This window comes from Varroa destructor, unplaced genomic scaffold (genome assembly GCF_002443255.2).
Source record: "Varroa destructor unplaced genomic scaffold, Vdes_3.0 BEIS01000005.1, whole genome shotgun sequence".
Taxonomy (NCBI): Eukaryota; Metazoa; Arthropoda; class Arachnida; order Mesostigmata; family Varroidae; genus Varroa; species Varroa destructor.
The window spans coordinates 2,771,775-2,791,159 of record NW_019211458.1 but is presented as its reverse complement, the minus strand read 5'-3'; the positions used below and the strand labels follow the sequence as shown (position 1 = coordinate 2,791,159).

Sequence of the window (19,385 nt, the reverse complement as noted above, 5' to 3'; positions counted from 1 at the left end):
TTCGTTCGTAGAAAAATTATTATAAGATCTAAAGCTAACGCTAAAAAATGGACCACAAATCTATCTTGAGCCAACAAGCCAGAATAAATAAATATAGACTCGTTAAAAACTAACGCATAGAGGATGCTGTATCTAAAGAAATAAAATTGTTAGACAGCTCGTTTCTCGCACTCGTATTAAAAATCGCCTAAATCCTTTGTCAGTTTTCACTGTTTCGCTACCCTCTATACTCTGCTCTTACTTAATCTAAAATATGTTGTTTACTCCGAGACGAACGAACGATAACAGGCCTCAGCTTTTTGATCTAACTCTTTTTCTTGGCAGCTCTACTATTTGAACTAGCTATGATCGCAGGCATAACTGCCATGACAACACATTTGAAAGAGTTCATGTTAGCCGCCAACCCCACGCGGCCCTTAACTCTCACACGTGCATAAACAAGGAAAACGAAGTATACTGGGATGACCACGGTTGGCAAACGGTAACTGTTTATTTGTGTTAATACGGTTACTGGAATGAAATAGCGATTGACATAAGTATACTGGGGTGTTAGTTGACCCAAAGGCCATGCAACAAACATGAGTCCCAGTGGGATGAAGCATCTGGTCAATTTGTGTGTATTCCTTAGATTAAATAAAAACGATTCTAACATCTAGAAAAGCGGCAATACAATATCTGAAGAAGCATTTTCTTTTCGTTGCAGAAGTTCGTTCCCGATAGAAAAAAACGTTGACAAACAATTAACATGAAGCAAACTCGTTCTAGGAAAGTGCGTGACAACGCCATATGAATATGAGACGCGTTTACTGAAGTCACCTTAGTGACCCGAAGTGAAGTATTCGAGTTATCTTTATGTACAAACACACACAGCCGAAATTTAGCTTTAACAACTGTGAAAATGCGTTCTTTCATTCTTGTCAGAGAATATGTTTCGTAAATCGACAATCTTATTACATCCATAGGGACTTGTCGATTTCTATTATATTTTCTTCAACATAAATTTCATTCAAATGGGACCGTATTTATAATAATGTAGTCAGATTATTTGTGCTATTTGTGTGTAAAAAATTTCCATAGTTTGTTTTTCGCTAGAATTTTCAATCTCGTTGTTCTGTAACGAGAAGCTGGGATCGAATACCGAAGATACAAATAAACCAATCTGCGACTATTATTTTTTTACCCAATCCTACCTATGTCATAATACATAGTCCACTTTGGTGTGCATTTTATCTGTTTCCCAGCTATTATTTATCTACATTTTAGCCAAGCTAGTTTTACTTGTCACAAACTTATCATTGATCGCATGCAATTTTCACTTTCAGCGCCTTGGAACGGTCAAAGAGGAAAGTAGGCGTCTGAAAAAACAGACGTCATTAAAGTCGCAACGAGGCAACGGTGTGCGAAGGTTTTGAGCGGAAACCCAATATCGCATAAACTGGCTAACGATCATTTGGTAAATACTATATTATTTTGGATACCATTAAATGGAGAATGTAAATAAATCTTTCTGAAATAGACAGTTTACTATTTACGCAAACACGTTTTATTTAACGGTCGGTTGGCATATAAAAAAAAAGTAATGTGACATAAAATTAATACGCAGGTAACATGTCAAATGCAGAAAGTTTTGCTCTGCGCGGAAATTTGTGCCTCACTCATTTGCCATATCGCCCTTCTGCGTTTCTGTCTGCAATAAGCGCTTATCAAAAACTCCGTATTTAGTTAGGTTAGGAAAAAGAAGTCTCCTACGATCTGGTTCACAAGTTGGCCCGCAGATCTTGCCGCAAGAGGAAATACAGGTATTCCCGCGGCTAAAAAGATACTGGGCATTTCGATGAAAAAAATTAGATAAGCGCGCGGTCAAGAGCAAGTACGTAAAAAAAGGATGAAACAGGTGGTAACGTTCCGCATTCGTAGTTGTTACGCGATCGGTGAGACAAAAGCAGATAGGGCAGGCTGGCTAACGAGTCAGCCGGCCGGTCACCTTGAAATCGTGGAGGTGATTGTAGCTGTTGCAGAAGCCAGCAGCTGCCGCCAAAATGCCACTGCCGGTGGTTTACACCAGTAGCGGAAAAAACGGTCAGCTGCATATTCTGCTACCAGCATTTCTACTTTGGTAAAAATGCTGGCAGCAGTAGTTGAAAGCATCACTGAAAGAAGATGCACCTTTGTTCTTTGGTACGACGAGAAGCAGAGACAGTCCCTGATAGGAATGTGATATCTCTAGTTAAGGAGCGGCAATGCATGTACAAAAACGGAACTGGCATGGAAAAGAATCCGGTTGGAACATACGCCAAAGGCAGCTGTCGGTAGGTGTAATAAGGACTACCTGTCTTTAGAGCTTTGTGAAGAAAAACTGCTGACCGTAATCCAATTAAGATATCGCATAGTCGTTTTAGAAGAGAAAGTAACACAAGTGAACAAGAACGATGGCTTCGTGAATGACATTAAGACAACCTCGATCAAGGCGTCCTCAGGCCTGCTATCATCATTATCATCATCATCAAAGTCTGAGAAATGAAAGCTGGAACTGGCATTAATAATGGGATCGATGAATTCCTAAATTGTTATCTGGGCCAATTCCAAGGGGTACAGTTGAGTCTTTAGCGCATCGTCCTTTTGCCAGCTGGGCTAAATCACAGTAAAGGCACGAAGGTGATAAAGGTCTCTTTGAAGGCCGTTGACGGGATGTGATCTGCATGTGCGACGCTGAAAATAATGATCACACCAGAGGAAAAAAAGGAGCCGGAATTTAGAACTGTATGAAGCAAGCTCTCCGCTCCTACGTAAATCAGCTACGACGCTTACACAGTAAGTAAGAGGTGAATCCCGAATTTAAAGAGAGGACTTGCTGGTGAAAGTAATGTGTGTTGGGTCTAACGAAGCACTAATCTGAAAGACTGACGCCAAGGCTAACCTAGAAGCTTGTCTTGAAACGGACACAAACCAAGACCCTGGTTAACACGATCACAACAGATAGGACTTGTAATGGATTGGAACTACTCCTAAAAACAGGGTCAAAGAAGTCGGAATAGAATCGCCGAAGCCAGGAGGCACTGTACTCTAAACTGCCCTGAATTGAATGCCCAGAACTCTAGGTAACAAAATCCTAGTCCAGGATATCACCAGAGTCATTTGTATTATTTGTCGAGTTAACGAAGTAGCGGAGCTGCAGTGCTTCTTTTACTGCCTGAAAGATCCTCTGATAATCCAGGGAAAAGCCTGGATGACAACGACCAAGCGTTGGGCGCCAGAGATTTTTACATAGCTGCCACGGAATGGAGGCTCAAATGGATTTTGCAAAAGGTAGTAGTCTTTTATTTTAAAAGAGACCTCTAGTTAATCATAAGTTCACCATTTACGCCCATTTATTCATAAGCCCACCCAACATCAAACTGACAGCTTGTACGGACTCACTGGTATATAGGTTCAAGCGTATCGAAGCTACAGAGCTTCAGTGATTACAGGAACCTAATTTATGAGGTTAACGTATGGAAGGTCGTGAGTCAAAACAAAGCTTTCGCCAAAAGGGTAACCAAGATAGGCTCCGATTGAAATGTGAGGGAATGAGAAAATGCTGAATGGCCTTGTCAGTACAGGTTACCATACGCAGCAGTAGGCGAAAACATAGGTACAAGTGGTGTATAGAAAAAGCAACATGTGGAGTGAGAAGTATTTGCAAAAGGGCTAGGGGAAGGATTACAATATAGCAACTCAGTAAATTTTATGAAATCAGAACCGACTTACACAAGGAGATCGTGCAAAACCATAAGAAAAAAAATGGGATAGTTCGAAATCAAATAGGTGGCGTTTCTCTAAATCCCTAAATAAACTGATTCGCACGACCGTTTAACAACTTTTTAGGAGAAGAGACCGGAGAGAGGCCCGGTTGACGCGCGAAGACGCTTTCTAGCGGATGACAGTAACGAGTGGCGGTAGAGAAGGCAATGGGCTAAAAGTTACGAAGCACTCCCTGACGAAACGCTTAAAATTCTTTCAATAAGTAATAACTAAATTTCTGTAAAATAATCGTTTTCTAGAAAAGTGAGGAGAGGCTAGGTTCATATCCATACGGAAGCTGAATAAGCTTGTAAAACGACCAAGTTCAGATAAACCACGCTGGCTATTTAGCACAATAACTAACGCACTTAAAGGCCCTATCACGCAGAGACTATCAAGAAATGAAACGAAAAAGTGGTTACAAAAAGCTGTTGGGGTTTAGAAGAAAAACAATTGTCTCCTGGAAGTAAAAAATGTCTTCAAATCGAGAAACTGGACTTTAATCTTGTACTCTTTATAACAAACGTCTTTGTATAGATAGGGTGTTCCTGACGGATGGCACCTAGTACGGTGTCACGGCAGGAGTGTCCTAAGGCTACTCCACAAACCTTATGAGAGACTTTGCCTACGATAAAGTGCTCAGACTATTTATGCCGGCTGGAGTAAATATGGTAGCGTATGCGGACGGTCGCGTGGTGGTAATCATTGCCGGAACTAGAACCGAGCTTAGAGAATAAAACGACTACGGTTGCGGGCAATGTAGTAAATTGAATGAACAGACACGCAACTTAAGCTAGCAGTCCAGCTAAGAGAAGCCATAACACTTATTGACTAGAAGAAGTAGGGAGTTTTAACGAGGATAACCCTTCGTAAAGATAAACAGAGTACACCAAAATCATTTCAATCCTTACTGAAATCGTCGTGGGTCCGATGGAACTATAGGACATCATAGTGAAAAACTAGAAGAAATATATCACGATGAGACGCTTACTCTATAAAGAACTAGTTGAGCGAAATATACTCGACAGAAGTGGGTAAGCACAACGAGGATCGCTGCCAGAGCTAAGAAGTTAACACCGAAAATTAAAGAGCGATAGTAGAAACACTTTAAAGCACACAAAAATAACTTAGCATTTAACGTGGATCTACGCTAGCCACAGCGTCTCTAAATGTGTTTCCATAAGATAAGACATATGTCAAATGGCTCATGAACCGCGCGCAAAGCTGGCATGTGTGGCTATGCGACCCAGATACTGGGACAGTGCATACGTTGAGGGAAAAAGGGCAGAAATTTAAATTTGGAAAATTTGGAGTGCTCAATAAGACCGACGCGCTGGTGAACTGAATCCTTTAGGATGAAAAAACTTGATAGTAACTTCCAAGCACTCAAAGAAGAACGAAAACGGAGAAGACATAGATACAGGCATAGTCTTCTTGGGCTCTGCGATAAATGAGAAAGAGCGCTGCCCCTGAATCGAGGCAGTATTGAATCGAGTGCCGACACAGCACCAAAAGCAAAAAACATTATACAAATCCTATTAGTAAACACAAAATTGTACTTAAAACACTAAAACCTCACACAACCTTCACAAATGTCAGTCGTAGACAGAATTAATGTACTCATTTCGCAAAGAAGAATGAGGTAGTGACAAAACGCATACAACCAAAACAAGCCAACCCTGACATTTTGTATATCTCGTGCACATTTTTAAAATATAAGCATGCGATGCATTGTTAATAGAGCGTGATGATAAGTGACTAAAATTATTTATTATATTATATTATCATTTTTTATATACCAAAATGGCAAATTAATGGCTCACTTCATGTCGGGTTGAACTGGAGAAAAAACTTTCCGGCATTTAAATAGCGCTTTTTTCCGTATCTGTGTTTTAGTATCATCAACAATTGACTGACAAGGTCGGCAGCGTCGTTATTTTTTAAGTTCCTAAGTAACGCAGAACATTTTCTGCGTGACCTTTTTGGCCGTGCCAAATGTAGTGACGAAGAAATGAGCTACCGTTTGAAAGATCCTGACGAGTATTATCGCTCTCAAGGAAAACAAAATTTTTTGAAAAAAAAACGACGGAGGCCTTGTCTTTTATATGAGTAAAAATGGATGACAATTAAATCCAATTTATCCGTAATTACGAAGACAAAAAGCTGGACTTCATTATCATGGCCTTATATAATAGCTTGTCAGCATAAACGGTACTGGTGAACTTTTTTAATAAAAGTTTTTTGCTTCCTCTAGTTTGTATTCGTAATGATGATATATGATAGAAGATCTGAAAAAAGAAAAATATTTTACGAAATGATTAGCTTAAAATAAATTAGGTAAACATATGGACATGTTTTACATTTTAGTTAAGAGGAAAAGCCATATAGTGCAGCCATAGTCATAAATATGCTCATAAATACCGAAAAAACTTCAAATTTGCTAAAAATGATTAGCTCAAGAGCAAAAAGTCTACCTGAAAGACATCGATCTGAAGGACAGAATAAACTACATATAAAAGAAATATATAAGAGAGAAAAAATAGTGTCGGAATATCAATAACGATAGCAGATATATCAAAAGCAACAATACCAGTAAGTATGTCGAAAGCTTGCCGACACTTTCTGTCACTCAACCCAAACATCACCGTTTCTGGAATGAATTGAAAAATGAAGAATGAAAAAAAATTACCTTGCGCAATTAATTTGTTGCGAAATGAACTCTGAATCAAAGGCCTTTAATAATCAAGTCGGGCAACTATGTGGGAACAGTATTCAAGCAGCGACCGAGCCGCTCAACCCAGCTCTAAACGTCATCTAAATTTGACGTCGACTTGATATATTATGATAGAAAATTTTAGGAAATACTTTGCCGAAATGTCCCAACGTGAAGTAAGCCACACTTGGCTCAGTCAGTGCAATTAAATTTAAGACCATGGAATATTCCCTGTAGACGATGAAGAGCGCAGTCTTGAGCAAAAATGGTAACAATCTGTTATAACACAGAAATGCTGCAATTTACAACGCTATGCAAGTTACCAAATCAATTCCTATCGGAGGAATGACTAAGTTATGCTATGTATCAATATTTGGTCTATTGCATGATGCCGACAGAACTAACCTGCAAGTTTGTTGACAGTTCAGAGCTTTTGTAACTGTGTTTCCTACGAGTACCTTGCTCAAATAAGTGAAAAATCTTCCTCAATGAAATATAATGTCGTTCTGACCGTCGGTGGATTTGATAGAGTCTCAGAGAGTTACGCTTCGCTTCCACCTGCCAAAATTATCAGTGTAATAAAAAGGGTATTGACGCCGAAAACTCTTATACTTAATTTTGTCACTGCGTGTGCCGTTGAAGCAAACGTCGCTCTTAATAACTGACAAAGAGCGATTCGTTTGTTTGTCCATACGTGGACGAACTACGCCTTAGCGAGTAAGCGCGTCATTCAAACGTGACTCATTAAGGTAATTACGTTGAAATCGCTGCCACAAGTGACGCAATCACATCCTGGCGCCAACAATATCTGTGTATAGGTACTTGATAATGGTGCTATCATACACAATTAAAAATGTGCCTGAAGCAAATAACTTTTGATTAGAAGGTCGCATTTGTTTTGCGCCGCGACTGCTACGCGGGCCAAAGAATTGTGACTGGATTTGTTAGTCGGTCACTGCTATAAACACGTCATAGGTCCCATCTTGACATCGGTGTTAGAATCTATTAATATTTACGGACAAGCGTTCACTGCACGGCCTTTTTTTTATTCAGTAGTTCTTCGTTTGCATTGGCTTGACAGGACTCTGACGAAACGTTGTGGTGTTTCTTTATTTCGTCCACAAGCTATAATAAGAGCACGCCAATTATGAAATACTGTCAAAATAAATAAGTACAATGTCTATACATAAAATATTTTGTCTTTTCGCTCGAACTTGGTGTCGCTTTGTTCAGATATTCAGTGGTACGATCTCGTTCAAGCAGCCTATGCGAGTGCATGAAAAGAACCGAATTTAAGTTTAGGGAACTTACATATCAGAATGATATAGAAAAATTGACAAGTAATGACATAAATATTTTACCGTTAAGCTTCTTGACGTTTTAATATATGCCGATATTTAAAAAAATTAAAAATATCAATAAAACGAATAGTACACTGAATACGCAGAGAAGTTGGTAAAAAGAACAACAGGTTCTGATCTATATAATATATCTATAGACTCGTAAAAGCCAGATGACAGACCTTCGAATATTGGAGTGCACTCAGATGACAATCCGTTCGTTAAAATTCGTATGACTTTTTCCCTATGTAATATAAATGTGTTTTTTTTTTACTTTTATATATACTTAATTGGCCCGAAGCATGGTGAACTGTTGTATAAGCTTTTTGCCAGCTTGTTTACCCGTTTCGAAACCCACATAATAACAAAATTGTCTCTAAAAGTGGTGCAGCATTCACTTCTGGTATTGCAAGTCCTAAATTAAAAAATATAATGAAATATAATTCAACATATGTGCTATACAGACCAATTGATCATGGACGTACGTTTCGACAGTAATGGCACCCTCTGACTCGACTGACGATGTAACCGTAAACGAACAAAATCGAACCATGCTAGCAATAACTAAAACCATTTTTCCATATGACCATTGCAAAAGAAATAATATAAACTATGGTTGGATGGAAACCAACCAAATGGATAGAAAATGCGCTGTCAAAATCAAAGCCTTCGCTAACAGAAACCTCTTCATAACGCTTTTCATATTTTGTGCTTAAAATATATACTGGCAGGCAATTATATGTTTACAACGTTTCTACATTTTTTTCCCCGCTAAAACCTCATCAGTTTTGTTTAATTCTCAGTCTTTGTACGCCGTTCACATTACTCAAACTATCATAGTTTAATGGTGATCACGGTGTCCTTTGGAGGCATTAACACTGGCTGTAGAATAGTCACTGGCACTGAAGGAAGGTTTTTCGTTTTTTTGGTCTTGATTTGCGCAGCAGAGTCTGAAGTGCAAAGGATTTTAAAGCACTCCTCAACGAAGTAGAACTGGGTTGTTTTATGCACAATCCAAATCGTAAGAAGCAGTGCACCTACGAGCATCGGCAAAAGTGACGACCAATGGAAGGGCGTTAACACTGACGGAAATGTTAGTCCATCGGCATAGGCGAAATCGTAGACATCTTCATGGGATGCTTCGGAAATCGGTAAAATGCTACCAACGTCTTCGGCCATCACAGATTGCACGGTGTAAATGGTTATTGTAATAGAGGCGAAAAGATTCTCTTTCGATTTAGGGTTTACTGCAACAAAGATTTTTGGCTAACAATTTCCACTGTACATATTGCGCTACTATCGTAAGCAGTACACTTCATGAATACTGCACATAACTTAATAATGTTGCGCAACTTTTTCGCGTCGTTCATATAAACCAGTTTCTGATTATTAGCGTTCACTCAGTCAACTGCCACCAGACCATTCATTGCTCCTTATGACGCAGCTCGGGGTCAGAATCTGCTATCGCAGGGCTATCCGCGAATGGCGCGCCACGACCCTGACTTCACGAGAGCCCTTTCCAGCGCAATGCCTTCGCCACTAAGATTCCGTTAGTAACGCAGAAAGACATCGTGTTGTTAAAAAGCTGCTACAGCTGACAGGTACCACAAAACAGAAGGCCACTCATGGTATTGCTTCATCTTGTATTATTTTTTTCTATTATCTTTAGGACTAATCGTTTTTTTGACCCAATAAGCACTGGGCCTACATCTCATGACTGAAAATGTAACATTGTTACAATTTCCTTGAATTTAGTTTAGCTGGCATAATATTACTCAGTTATTTAATTTTTTTGATTTGTCTTGGAGGAAAAGCGATACGTTTGTTGCTAGCGTTACATCCGTTCAATTATCTACCATTTTCGTATCGTCGATGATTTTCTTTACAGAAATGCTATTTGAAATTAATCTTGTTCAATAGGAAGCTTAATTCAAAGTATATATACTACCGTAAAATCTATTTAGAGTTACTTAAGGTGTTCTCAGTCTGTACTTAAACTTAATTGTACCAAATGCGTTCATCATCGCAGGCGTTTAATTCGTTCGACACCTCCTACCGTGCTTAACCAATGAATAACAATGGCACATAATACCTGTTTGATCTAATTCGGTTTTTTTTTTCGTTAAAATTACTCTCAGTGATTAACTGTGAATTTCGTACTAAATAACAAGTGTTATTATTATTATAATATTACAAAAAAAATATTTTTAGACATACACGAAATTCTCAAAAAAGCCAAACATATATTATTATTTTTGCATATTTTGTAGATCATACATATATTCAAGCATTTAAAAATTAGAAAGAATTACAGCAAGTTATCCGGCACGCGTACAATGGCCAACAACTGAATTTTAAGTTACACTTTCTTAGTATGAATATGAAAATTGTCAACTTAAAATACGGATATCTATCAAATTATATTATTCTTGTGTTGGATTTCTGTTCCACAGCGAACATCTAAGTTCGCGTTGAATTATGAAAAATCGTAGAACTTATAAATTTGATATAACCAACAAATGCTCCTTAATTTTATCCTCGCACTTTTTTCGACATCTCTCACAGTTTTTAGGAGCTTTCGGTTATTTGTCTCTGCTATAGGCTATTATTATACGTTGTAGAGTACCTCATTGCATGATGTTGTTTTTTGCCTTTTTTTACAGGTATCCTGTGTGGTACAAATGTATTACAGATGCTGGTATGCTGCACTCATTAATCCTTGCACGATTCATCCTTTGGCCGTACTCCCTTATGTTCGACTGTCTATAGGTGAACGATGTTCTACGATCGAAATAACAAAAATATAAAAATAAATCAAATTAGAATGTAATTAAAATGCATACGTCGCATGATGTAAAGCAAGGTTCAATGTTCGTGTCGTACGTCCGTCCTGCCGGCGGCGGACCCGTGTCAAGATTTCCCTGGGTAGAAGGTAAAGACTTAGGAGATCACAGAACACAAATAATGTTGTGAGTATAGCAAGCATAGTGTATATACACACTCTATTTAATACTTCATGATTACTTTTTATTTTCAGGGCTAGATTGATTAGAGACAATGAGTAGATGAACGTTACCTTTTGAACAACATTTTTTCACTCTGAAATGCAGAAGTACGAAGCCAATATCAAAAGGAGCTTCAGGAAGATTTATCTAGGTGACTCACAATTAATTGGATAGAAGATAAGCTTGAAACAGGCAAAACTGTTCAGGATATTCGTAAATAAAGTTCTGGAAGGTCAACAATACCACTGAGTATCACCACTGAGAGGACAACACTAGAAAATTCGTGAGACGCTCAAATAGTAAGGTTGGCATTAGCATATCGAGCAATCATCACTTTTTTTAATACATTCTAGATGGAAAAGTTATATTTTAACAATGGTCTATGCTAGCAATCAAGATGCTCCGTGACGAACAGGATAACAATCTGGTTTTCAAAGAAGATTGAAGCGTTAAAGCTGTATTCAAAGTAAAGGGCATAATTAAAATGTATTATTGCACCTACGGGGCAACTGGAAACCCGCATGTTATGCGAGAATACTATGTAAATAGAGCAGGAGTAACAGTTCAGTGTGGAATTAGAAGCAAACGATTCGGACCAATGTTTTATGACACTTTGCAAGGATCATCGAACAGCACGGAGCATCCGCGCTTCACTATCGTTATATGTCAGAAACGGGTGGGCCCAGATAAAGCGGTCCTATAAAATAGCCAGTCCGTTACCTAGACTTGAAGCCAATCCACTGTTTCTTGACGAGATATTTTAAAAATAAGGTCTATAGTAATAGAATTCAGAAAGATTAGCTCCACAGTACCAAACCAAACGTTTGTTAAGCTCATGAATCAATAGAGCACCACTATCAACAGTATGTTGAGTATCATTTGGAGTATCTGCGCTAGAGTAATGGAGATTTACATTTTGTGGTTTCCCCGACAGCATGTGAACGAGTCGACATTGTCATGTCAATACCTTGTTTCGCTTCATGCAGGGTAATCCAGCTTGTCCGCTCTGTTTGATATCTCAGGCAACCATTGACCGGCTCTCTATAAACAGGTATATTATATTACTGGAAGATTGGAAAAATCTGCGAATCTGTTAGAAATCAGTGCTAAAGGCGGCGGAATACAGCCTTTTTACATTTTGCTAATGGAAATGATTTGTGTAAATAAACGGCTTCTTATTACATATGTTAAATGCAATAATATTACCAATTCTCAGTCAATCTGAATAAGGTAAACTGCTTTAGAAGGCTAGTCCGTTTCGAGCCTGTACGTTCGTGATTGTGCTTCATATACTCTCTATATAGTTTGATTCTTCTAGTCTTAGCATTTATTTAAAACGTGAAAGCGTTAGCTACGCAAAAAAACAGCCTCTAGGAAAATAATAGACATGGTTCAGTAAGGTATTGTAACACGTAATACTTTTTTTTTTTTTATTAAAAGCTTTCAATTGTGATTCTACATTATCGTGTCGCATTGAAATAGGTTGTGTAAAGAAATCGATAGATAAAAGTTTCTTTTCCTTTGAATAAACAACAGAAATTCAGAAACAGGTATCAGTATGTTATTTTTATATAAAAACTATAGATGTTTAGGCGTACATCGTTGTCTTTCACGAAGCACCAATGTGAAAGGTTCATTTGAAAAGCATGAGGGCGCACCTTATCACACTTATATCACAATGTTTTTTTCATTATTTCACTTTTTGATCTGTTGTAATGCCCAACCTACGAGGAAACTAACATGCCACCTTGTAACAAACAGCGTCTGGAAATTGAACGTGTGAGAAATAGACGTACGACAGCAACTTTCCAGTCCGAGAAATTCATATGTTTACAACATTTTAAGCTGGGCAGCTCATTTCGGTACTTACTTACTTACTCAGCGCGAAACGCACTGTGACTTGATAAGATCCAACATTGTTTGAAATGGGCTTCTTTGATCGAAGAGTGGTCTACACGACGTAAGAATAAAGCTTTTCTAGACTTGAAGATCTCCAGTTTTGATCCCTTTATAAAGAGAAGGCTCAATCTTTTTAAAGTAGTTTTAGAGCTCAATCCACCGAAATATTTTGGCTAGAAAACGTAAGTTTCTCTCTAATAATGCCGCTCAAAAATGCATAACTTAGAGAATATTGTAAGCAATATTTAAACATAGAAGAGATCAGAAACACATTATATTTGCTTCTCAAAACTACCTTTCTTCTCAGAGCTAACTAGAATAACTTACTTCGAAAAACAGAAGCGCGAAATTGGCTGGTCACTGGCAGGCCTAACCTATGCAATATTTTTTTATTATATTATTATCGAACTTACAGGGTATGTGCAAAGTTATGCCGTTTTAGCTTAAAATACGGTACTTTTGAAATTAGGCCGGATACTTCTAAGATAAAATTATGCACTTTTTAAATCAAATCTGATTCTTTTGATCAAATCAGGCTTTTTTTTTTTCGAAATGTATATAATTAAAATAAATATTCTCGTTATCTTTGTAAGACAACGTTAATATGGTTGCAAACGGTCCGAGTAAAGTGTGTTATTAGATACGTTAATTATTGATAGACCGAATAAATATACGCTCCTGCTCAGTAACTACCGCGCAAAGACCTTTAACACCGAATTGAACTGGGGTAACGGACTGCTAATAGATTACGCAATCCAGTGTGTTATGAGAACTTTAAATTTAAACAAATTAAGCTAGTAGACTAGACGAATTGCGGTATTAGAGGAGATACAAGAAAAAATTCGAATTAGTCAAAGAAAAATGAGGTAGACAAAATAATATTGCTAAAACAATGGTGTAGGTTTCCAACAATAGAAAAGGAGTGGAAGGAGGTTAAGATTAGTAGATAGTGAGGCTCTGGTAGAAACATTAGAAGCTAAATTTAAAGCTGTATTGTATTTTACTGTGTTGGAAGCCAGCTGTCTGAACGGCTTAGGTACCGTACGTAAAACCGCTGAAGAACACACACTACGATGAATTGAAATAATGTAAGAGAAATGCGTATAAGAAAAAATACATATAAAACATATAATAAAGAAAGATCTTCAACTAGCAGTATTGAAGAAATATATATATATATATATATATATATATGCATGAAATAATAGCCATAAAAGCAAAGCTGGTACTTGAAAAAACGCATCTCAGCTTTATAAACTATGTTGCAAAATATATTATACTCGAAAGTGGAGCCTGACACTCTGAAAAACAGAGAGGTATTGCAATTTTAAACTGAGTCCAGAGTTTAATGAAGAAAGGATTTCACGTACGGAGGTTTAGTAAACAACACGCTTCCAATATATTACCATGTCTCTTGAAAATGAACAGAGCGCAGTTACTCTCTGCGCACTGCGCTTTTCACTCTGATACAATTACTTCGGCAAAACATAGAAAATAATAGCATAGAAGCGTCATTAAAGAGCGAACAGAGGTGGTTAAGGCAATTAAAACAGATCTACTTAAAACTCGAATAAATCGAAGGTATTATCATTGGAAAGGGAACAATAATTATGAAGTTACGAGCAGCTATCACCACTGTGTTGTCACTTTAGAGTAATTCTACAGTTGCACTTCCATGGTATTTTACTATGATGTGTTTCGTCTCAATTCACAACAGTCACTCGTAACATCACATCTATGGTGTTTCCACTACGATTTGATTAAGGTAATTATGAAGAACACCGTAGTTCGTCTACCATACCTTACCCATTACTACCCCGATCGAAAACAAATCATCGTATATGCAGTAACCTCTAATACTATGATGCCGAAATGTATTCTGCAATGATTTCTCAGAGTCTCGCGGTGTAGCTATCAAGCAATATCAAGCATCTTCGTTGACTCTCTAGAGTAGAATTCGTTGTACTCCGCTTCATTTTGAAGTGAAGTCGATCCATTAGTACTGGTATTTGCGAGGGCGCTTCGGTACTATCTGATGTACACAACGCACGTTGTGTACATACATGAGCGAATCGTCTGCATGCATATCCTAAAGCGTTAACAGCTGTTTACGGATCGTACTTCATCGGCCGCTAAACCCACGAACACTCGTTCGTCACAGCAATTAATGTAACGCTATCTACTTATCAAATGGACCGTCTTCACAGTAGTATAAATAATCCGCATGCTTAGTTTGCAGTTGTTGCTTCATCTTCAGGACTCATCATTAAATTTGTTCCGAGGTTCCCGGTTCTATCCATCGTCCAAGATTGTCCCGTCGGAACAATCTCGGCCGATAGGCCACGTTTGTCAGCAGAAATTGTGGCATTTTCACCTTCACACGCCATCTTGCAAAGTCGAAACTGTAAACAATAAGCAACCACAATATGACTTTCCTACTCACTAGCTCAGTCAGTTGATAGACGCCACGCTACAACACTTTGGTAATGACCATGGACGTACGGAGCTTGGTCTGGAGTTTTCTTCTACTAAGAAATATCGTGTACCTAATACACCTTTCGCATCATATTGCATCCTATGAAGTTTTCATTTTGTATTGTATTGCTGTTTGTACTTCTGCTAGCCATGGCAAAACCTGTATGCATATAAGGCTAGACCTGCTCTGGCGGACGCCACCACACATGATCTTGCTTTGTTATAGGAGACGTAACGCTCTCTCTGTATTAGCGGCCCTCAATAAGGCATCGGTACACGGCCAGCTTCTTTCCGGCACTTAGCCAATATTGAAGTTGGTTAACTGTGTACAAGTATGTCCCAGGTTGGCGATCGTCTTTATGACCCAGCTGTGTTGCCTACAAGGGCACGGTCGCACTTACGTAGGCTACGTGTTTATAATATTTAGCTAATCGATCACTGACTCGATTGCACAGCCCATTGGGTTCACTCTGGCCGATAGCCCATTATTATTTTCTTTCCTGCAATTGCAATGAACATTGCTTGTTCAATATGTATCGGATATTATATGATTCCGCAACTATTCCCATAGGTCTGCACATCTTATTCGTAGTAGTGCAAGACTAGCATATCGCGGTAGACCAACTGTTCTATATTCTAATTAATGTCAGCATGCACATCTGTATACAATACGAGCCCTGTCTGTCCACCTTTACGGTTAAGAACCGTTGCCCTATTAAGCAATCGTTTGCCTAAAAATATAGCCTCTTCACTATCATTCAGTAGCGTAATAAATGATACGTATACTGAACTATCCATCTTCATTGTTAGCGGGCACTGATTGGTTGGTACGGTTGTGCCTCACTCCTTAAACGCGCTTTGGTCTTGCTGGTTCCAGCTGAAATCCGCCGCTTTCTGCCGAACTTCTCTATATAACTGTAAGTTTATTCGTCTATTTTCATGTAGCATACAAACCCGTTAACAACTATATATCCTTGACAAGTCCCTATGTAACCTATCGCTGTCAGAATAGAAGTGCTTTGATATATACAAGATATAGCACAATCAAAAAGGTAGTGAAGTACGTGATGACAATAGAAAAGACGTGAAATAAAAAGCTCAGTCATTGTGCAGAAGCAGAATGCTGAAGAACATCTGGACAGAAACCACAAAAGAAATGGGATAAACGCCAAACAAAAGTCGAACGAAAGGTAAAAGAGCACAGGTTGAGGCCCCCATTGGAGGACGCTGAACTAATGCGAATAGAGGTTCTAGACCTTTCTAGATGAAGTCGAAAACAATGGTTTAGTGGGTATACTCCGATAAATATCCGTAGAAGGACGTGCCGTATTTTGGCTCTATTATACAACCTACATGGAAATATCGTATTGGTCCATTTCTCATACCAAATGATTTGTTAATATTAATAGCTGGTTGTCGCTAGAATTCCTATAGTCAGGTGTTGTTGTCCGTGACAGCTGGAGGTTTTTTACATTGTGATGTAGTAGCAGCATCGGTTTTGAATGAACACATATGTGAAACCGCAAACGATTGGTCGAAAACAATCCTGCAAAGTAACGATGTGGATAAATGAGTATGATCTTGAAGGACATAGGAAAAGGCTAGGTAAGAGCAACAGTCGCTGTGATAATCATCTGTTGACGATCGAATGACCTGTAAAGGACTTAAAATCATACCTTGAGATGACAGCGTCTTTGTTCGCCAAATGGCTTAACGGTCTTACTAATTTAATATTAAAAATATTACTAAAATAATATTTAAAAAAAGCTAAGCAGATTATAATTTGGTAAAGTTAAGTGTATAAAACCTGGATTTAAAATTTCCGTGGTTTCTATCCTAGTGGACCCACGAGTCAACAATGTTAGCATTCTCGACTCACGTCTGCTTCTTCCTATTCTTGTCTTATATTTTCAATTAAGTTCTTGTACAACAACACATATGGCATTAACGGTTCTCTACGGCAAAAATTTAGCCCGATTCAGCCGCGTATTAGAAGTTAATCGCGTGCCAGTATAAACTATTTTACGTTACAATCGTTGAGCCGGTAGCATTCAGCGGTTCGATCCGGTTTTCAAACAGATTAATTCAAATGTTTTTTTTTTTTAATTACAATTTACAAGAACACTCTCGGCCTTTTTTTTTTACATTTAATGACAATTTTCACCCGCAGACGTTATTCCAAACCGTTTCACAAGTAAGTCAATCATATGAATGAATTAGCATTAACTACTTGATATCCCTTTATAAATTTTTTCAGGTAACTTATAAAAATCCTTTCCACAAAAAAAAAACTTTTCGTGATGATTTGTGAAGAAAAACATAGATGATGTGCTGAACATTTATGTTCTCGTTTTCGAATATTTAAACCAGCTAAACTTGTCCATCGAGGCGATAATCAAGAGGCAAAAACTAAAAGATTAATATCGTCTTAATCACTATACAATAGGTAAAGGTTGTACACGTTTTATGTGAGATGGCCGGCTTGCAAGGAAAAGTATTACATCCGCTCGTTTAAACAGCATAAATAGCATTGTATACTTTACACTGAGTAGAGTATTTAGTGGTATTTATTTCAGGACTCAAGGAGATTCGCATCAGGATAAAGACTTTTAACATAGATATTGCTGATGAAAAACTTCGACCCGATGCATAGAGACTGCAGTTTTCAAATAACTCGTCAAATACCTAGACGCAGCACTCATACTTGGTCTTGCCGTTAATAAAAGATTACCATGGGACGCCTACGTTCACAAGCTCGACTTTCTGTGCTCGCGAGAGATCAGCTCTCTATCCAGTCTAGTATATTATGGGCTCCGACCTTTGACTTGACTTCCTGTTTAGGGAAAGTCAATTGGCAATCAATGGATTCTAGCGTCGCTCACATCTCACAAATGCAATAGTCTTATTTGTATCTGAGTTTTCGAATAAGTGTAAAAATAACCTATTTTTCATCTTGTGTCAGCCCTTAACCTATACTCCCAAGTCTAGATCAGATTATACCAAAATTACAAACCTTGTTGAAGTAATGGCTTGACAGGCTCAACTTAGGTTAGTTTAGGTTGGATTATACATAATAGCGTTTTTCGCTTTTTAAAAATCGTAGCGCTTCGTTCGAATGCTAGCCACAAATAAATTTATTATATTTTCGCCTTACGTAGGTCTGGCCCAACAGACCGAGTCGGTCTCTGCAGTAGGACAGAGATTACATTTCGCCTCGAGTATGTGTAAAAAACGGGTAAGTGGGCAAGTTGTAGGATTTTCAAAACCAGCGATGGGGTATCTTCGTTGTCCGCTATATTTTGTTTGACTGCCAGTTACATGCACCCTGGCTTTAATTCAGTTTTCCTTAGATGGGATTATCCTCCAAAAAGTAAAAAAGCCCTCTCACTTTAGTGCACAGCCCGGATGAGTCTAAACAGGGTCTAATTTTTTGGTAGGGCATTATCAATTTAGTTCAGTTTGGTACATAATTGTCTGACTTACCAGTAGCTTTCACTAATCTAGCTACTTCTTCATCTTATTTTTTTCTACATATTACAGCGAGCATTTTTTTTTCTCCATGGTCACCTAATTCCGGCGTTTCATCAATGGCTTTTGGAGTCTTCTTTGAAACTGCGGCAATAAAGGTTGGTACCAGGAGCTCCCCCGCCCCCTCCCCTAGTCAGTAGAATCTGCTGTTCAGGCGTTGCTCCTGAATTTGTCCAGAATTACTTCTAGCTCTCTTAATAGCCTTCCTATCCCAAAGAGACTCCTTACGGGCTTCAGCTATATTTTGATTTCACGAGTACCTAAATGTGGCCAGCTTGTGCCTTTTGGGGTGTATAAAGGTTATATTCAGCAAATCGCATGCCTTTATAAAGGTTAAATGCACGTCTATAGTTGTTCTTGGGCTTCGTGTATGTGTAAGTACCTCTTGAAAGCTTTTTTCAGTTCTTCAAAGCCGCGCAGATGCATATGTGAGACACATATATTTCCGGGAAGTGTGGGCATCTATCTTGAATCCAATAAATATATGGTCGCTGGTCGTGGTTAGTTTCTGGCAGGTGTACCACGCTAGAAGGGTGACCCATTCTCTAGGTGTGCAGGTGCTCCGCCTTAGCACAATGTCTCCATGCTAGAAACTTTCAGCAGTTACTTTAGGTATATTAACTAGGCACTATCAAAAGTGCACAC

General features: G+C 38.3%; 2 protein-coding genes across 38 annotated transcripts in view; one reads left to right on the top strand and one right to left on the bottom strand.

Annotated features, from left to right (window-relative positions):
* LOC111250637 (uncharacterized) overlaps positions 1–12,387 on the top strand; it is a 28,432-nt gene extending 16,045 nt beyond the window's left edge. For 2 of the 19 annotated variants that reach the window (XR_015327950.1, XM_022806109.2), the window contains 2 exons: positions 1,323–1,453; positions 10,497–10,702. Coding sequence is in view for 5 of the 19 variants with exons in the window: in XM_022806109.2 (XP_022661844.1) it covers positions 1,323–1,412 (90 nt within the window). In the remaining 14 variants the exon portion in view is untranslated. Of the gene's footprint in view, positions 1–703; positions 836–1,322; positions 1,454–5,676; positions 6,030–8,777; positions 9,435–10,496; positions 10,803–10,943 lie in introns of those variants that run through there. The other 17 variants (XR_015327952.1, XR_015327951.1, XR_002673440.2 and 14 more) reach the window with 17 other exon arrangements.
* On the bottom strand, positions 458–15,637 carry LOC111250639 (uncharacterized). 19 transcript variants are annotated; one of them, XR_015327960.1, is made up of 6 exons: positions 14,539–15,614; positions 12,709–12,844; positions 10,460–10,614; positions 6,899–9,372; positions 6,371–6,430; positions 5,529–6,068 (listed from the first exon to the last, which is right to left on the bottom strand). XR_015327960.1 is itself a non-coding variant. In XM_086989640.1 (3 exons), exons 1-3 carry the CDS (start codon positions 8,405–8,407, stop codon positions 2,632–2,634), a joined length of 339 nt encoding a protein of 112 aa, XP_086845766.1. In that variant the 5' UTR covers positions 8,408–8,781; the 3' UTR covers positions 458–2,631. The 19 variants fall into 19 exon arrangements, 1 of the variants encoding a protein (XP_086845766.1); XR_002673457.2 differs by lacking the exons at positions 12,709–12,844; positions 14,539–15,614 and adding an exon at positions 458–2,709 and having other exon boundaries at positions 5,604–6,068; positions 10,460–10,601; XR_015327962.1 differs by lacking the exon at positions 12,709–12,844 and having other exon boundaries at positions 14,539–15,610.
* Positions 15,638–19,385: the final 3,748 nt, after the last annotated feature.

Excerpts from the sequence above, each read along its gene's own strand:
- LOC111250639 (XM_086989640.1), bottom strand. The coding sequence starts at position 8,407 with ATGGTTTTAGTTATTGCTAGCATGGTTCGATTTTGTTCGTTTACGGTT. Across the intron at positions 7,052-8,299 it reads CGTACGTCCATGATCAATTG|GTGGAAGCGAAGCGTAACTC; the intron begins GTCTGTATAGCA and ends TAATTTTGGCAG. Across the intron at positions 2,710-6,898 it reads AACTGTCAACAAACTTGCAG|CGTCGCACATGCAGATCACA; the intron begins GTTAGTTCTGTC and ends CATTATTTTCAG.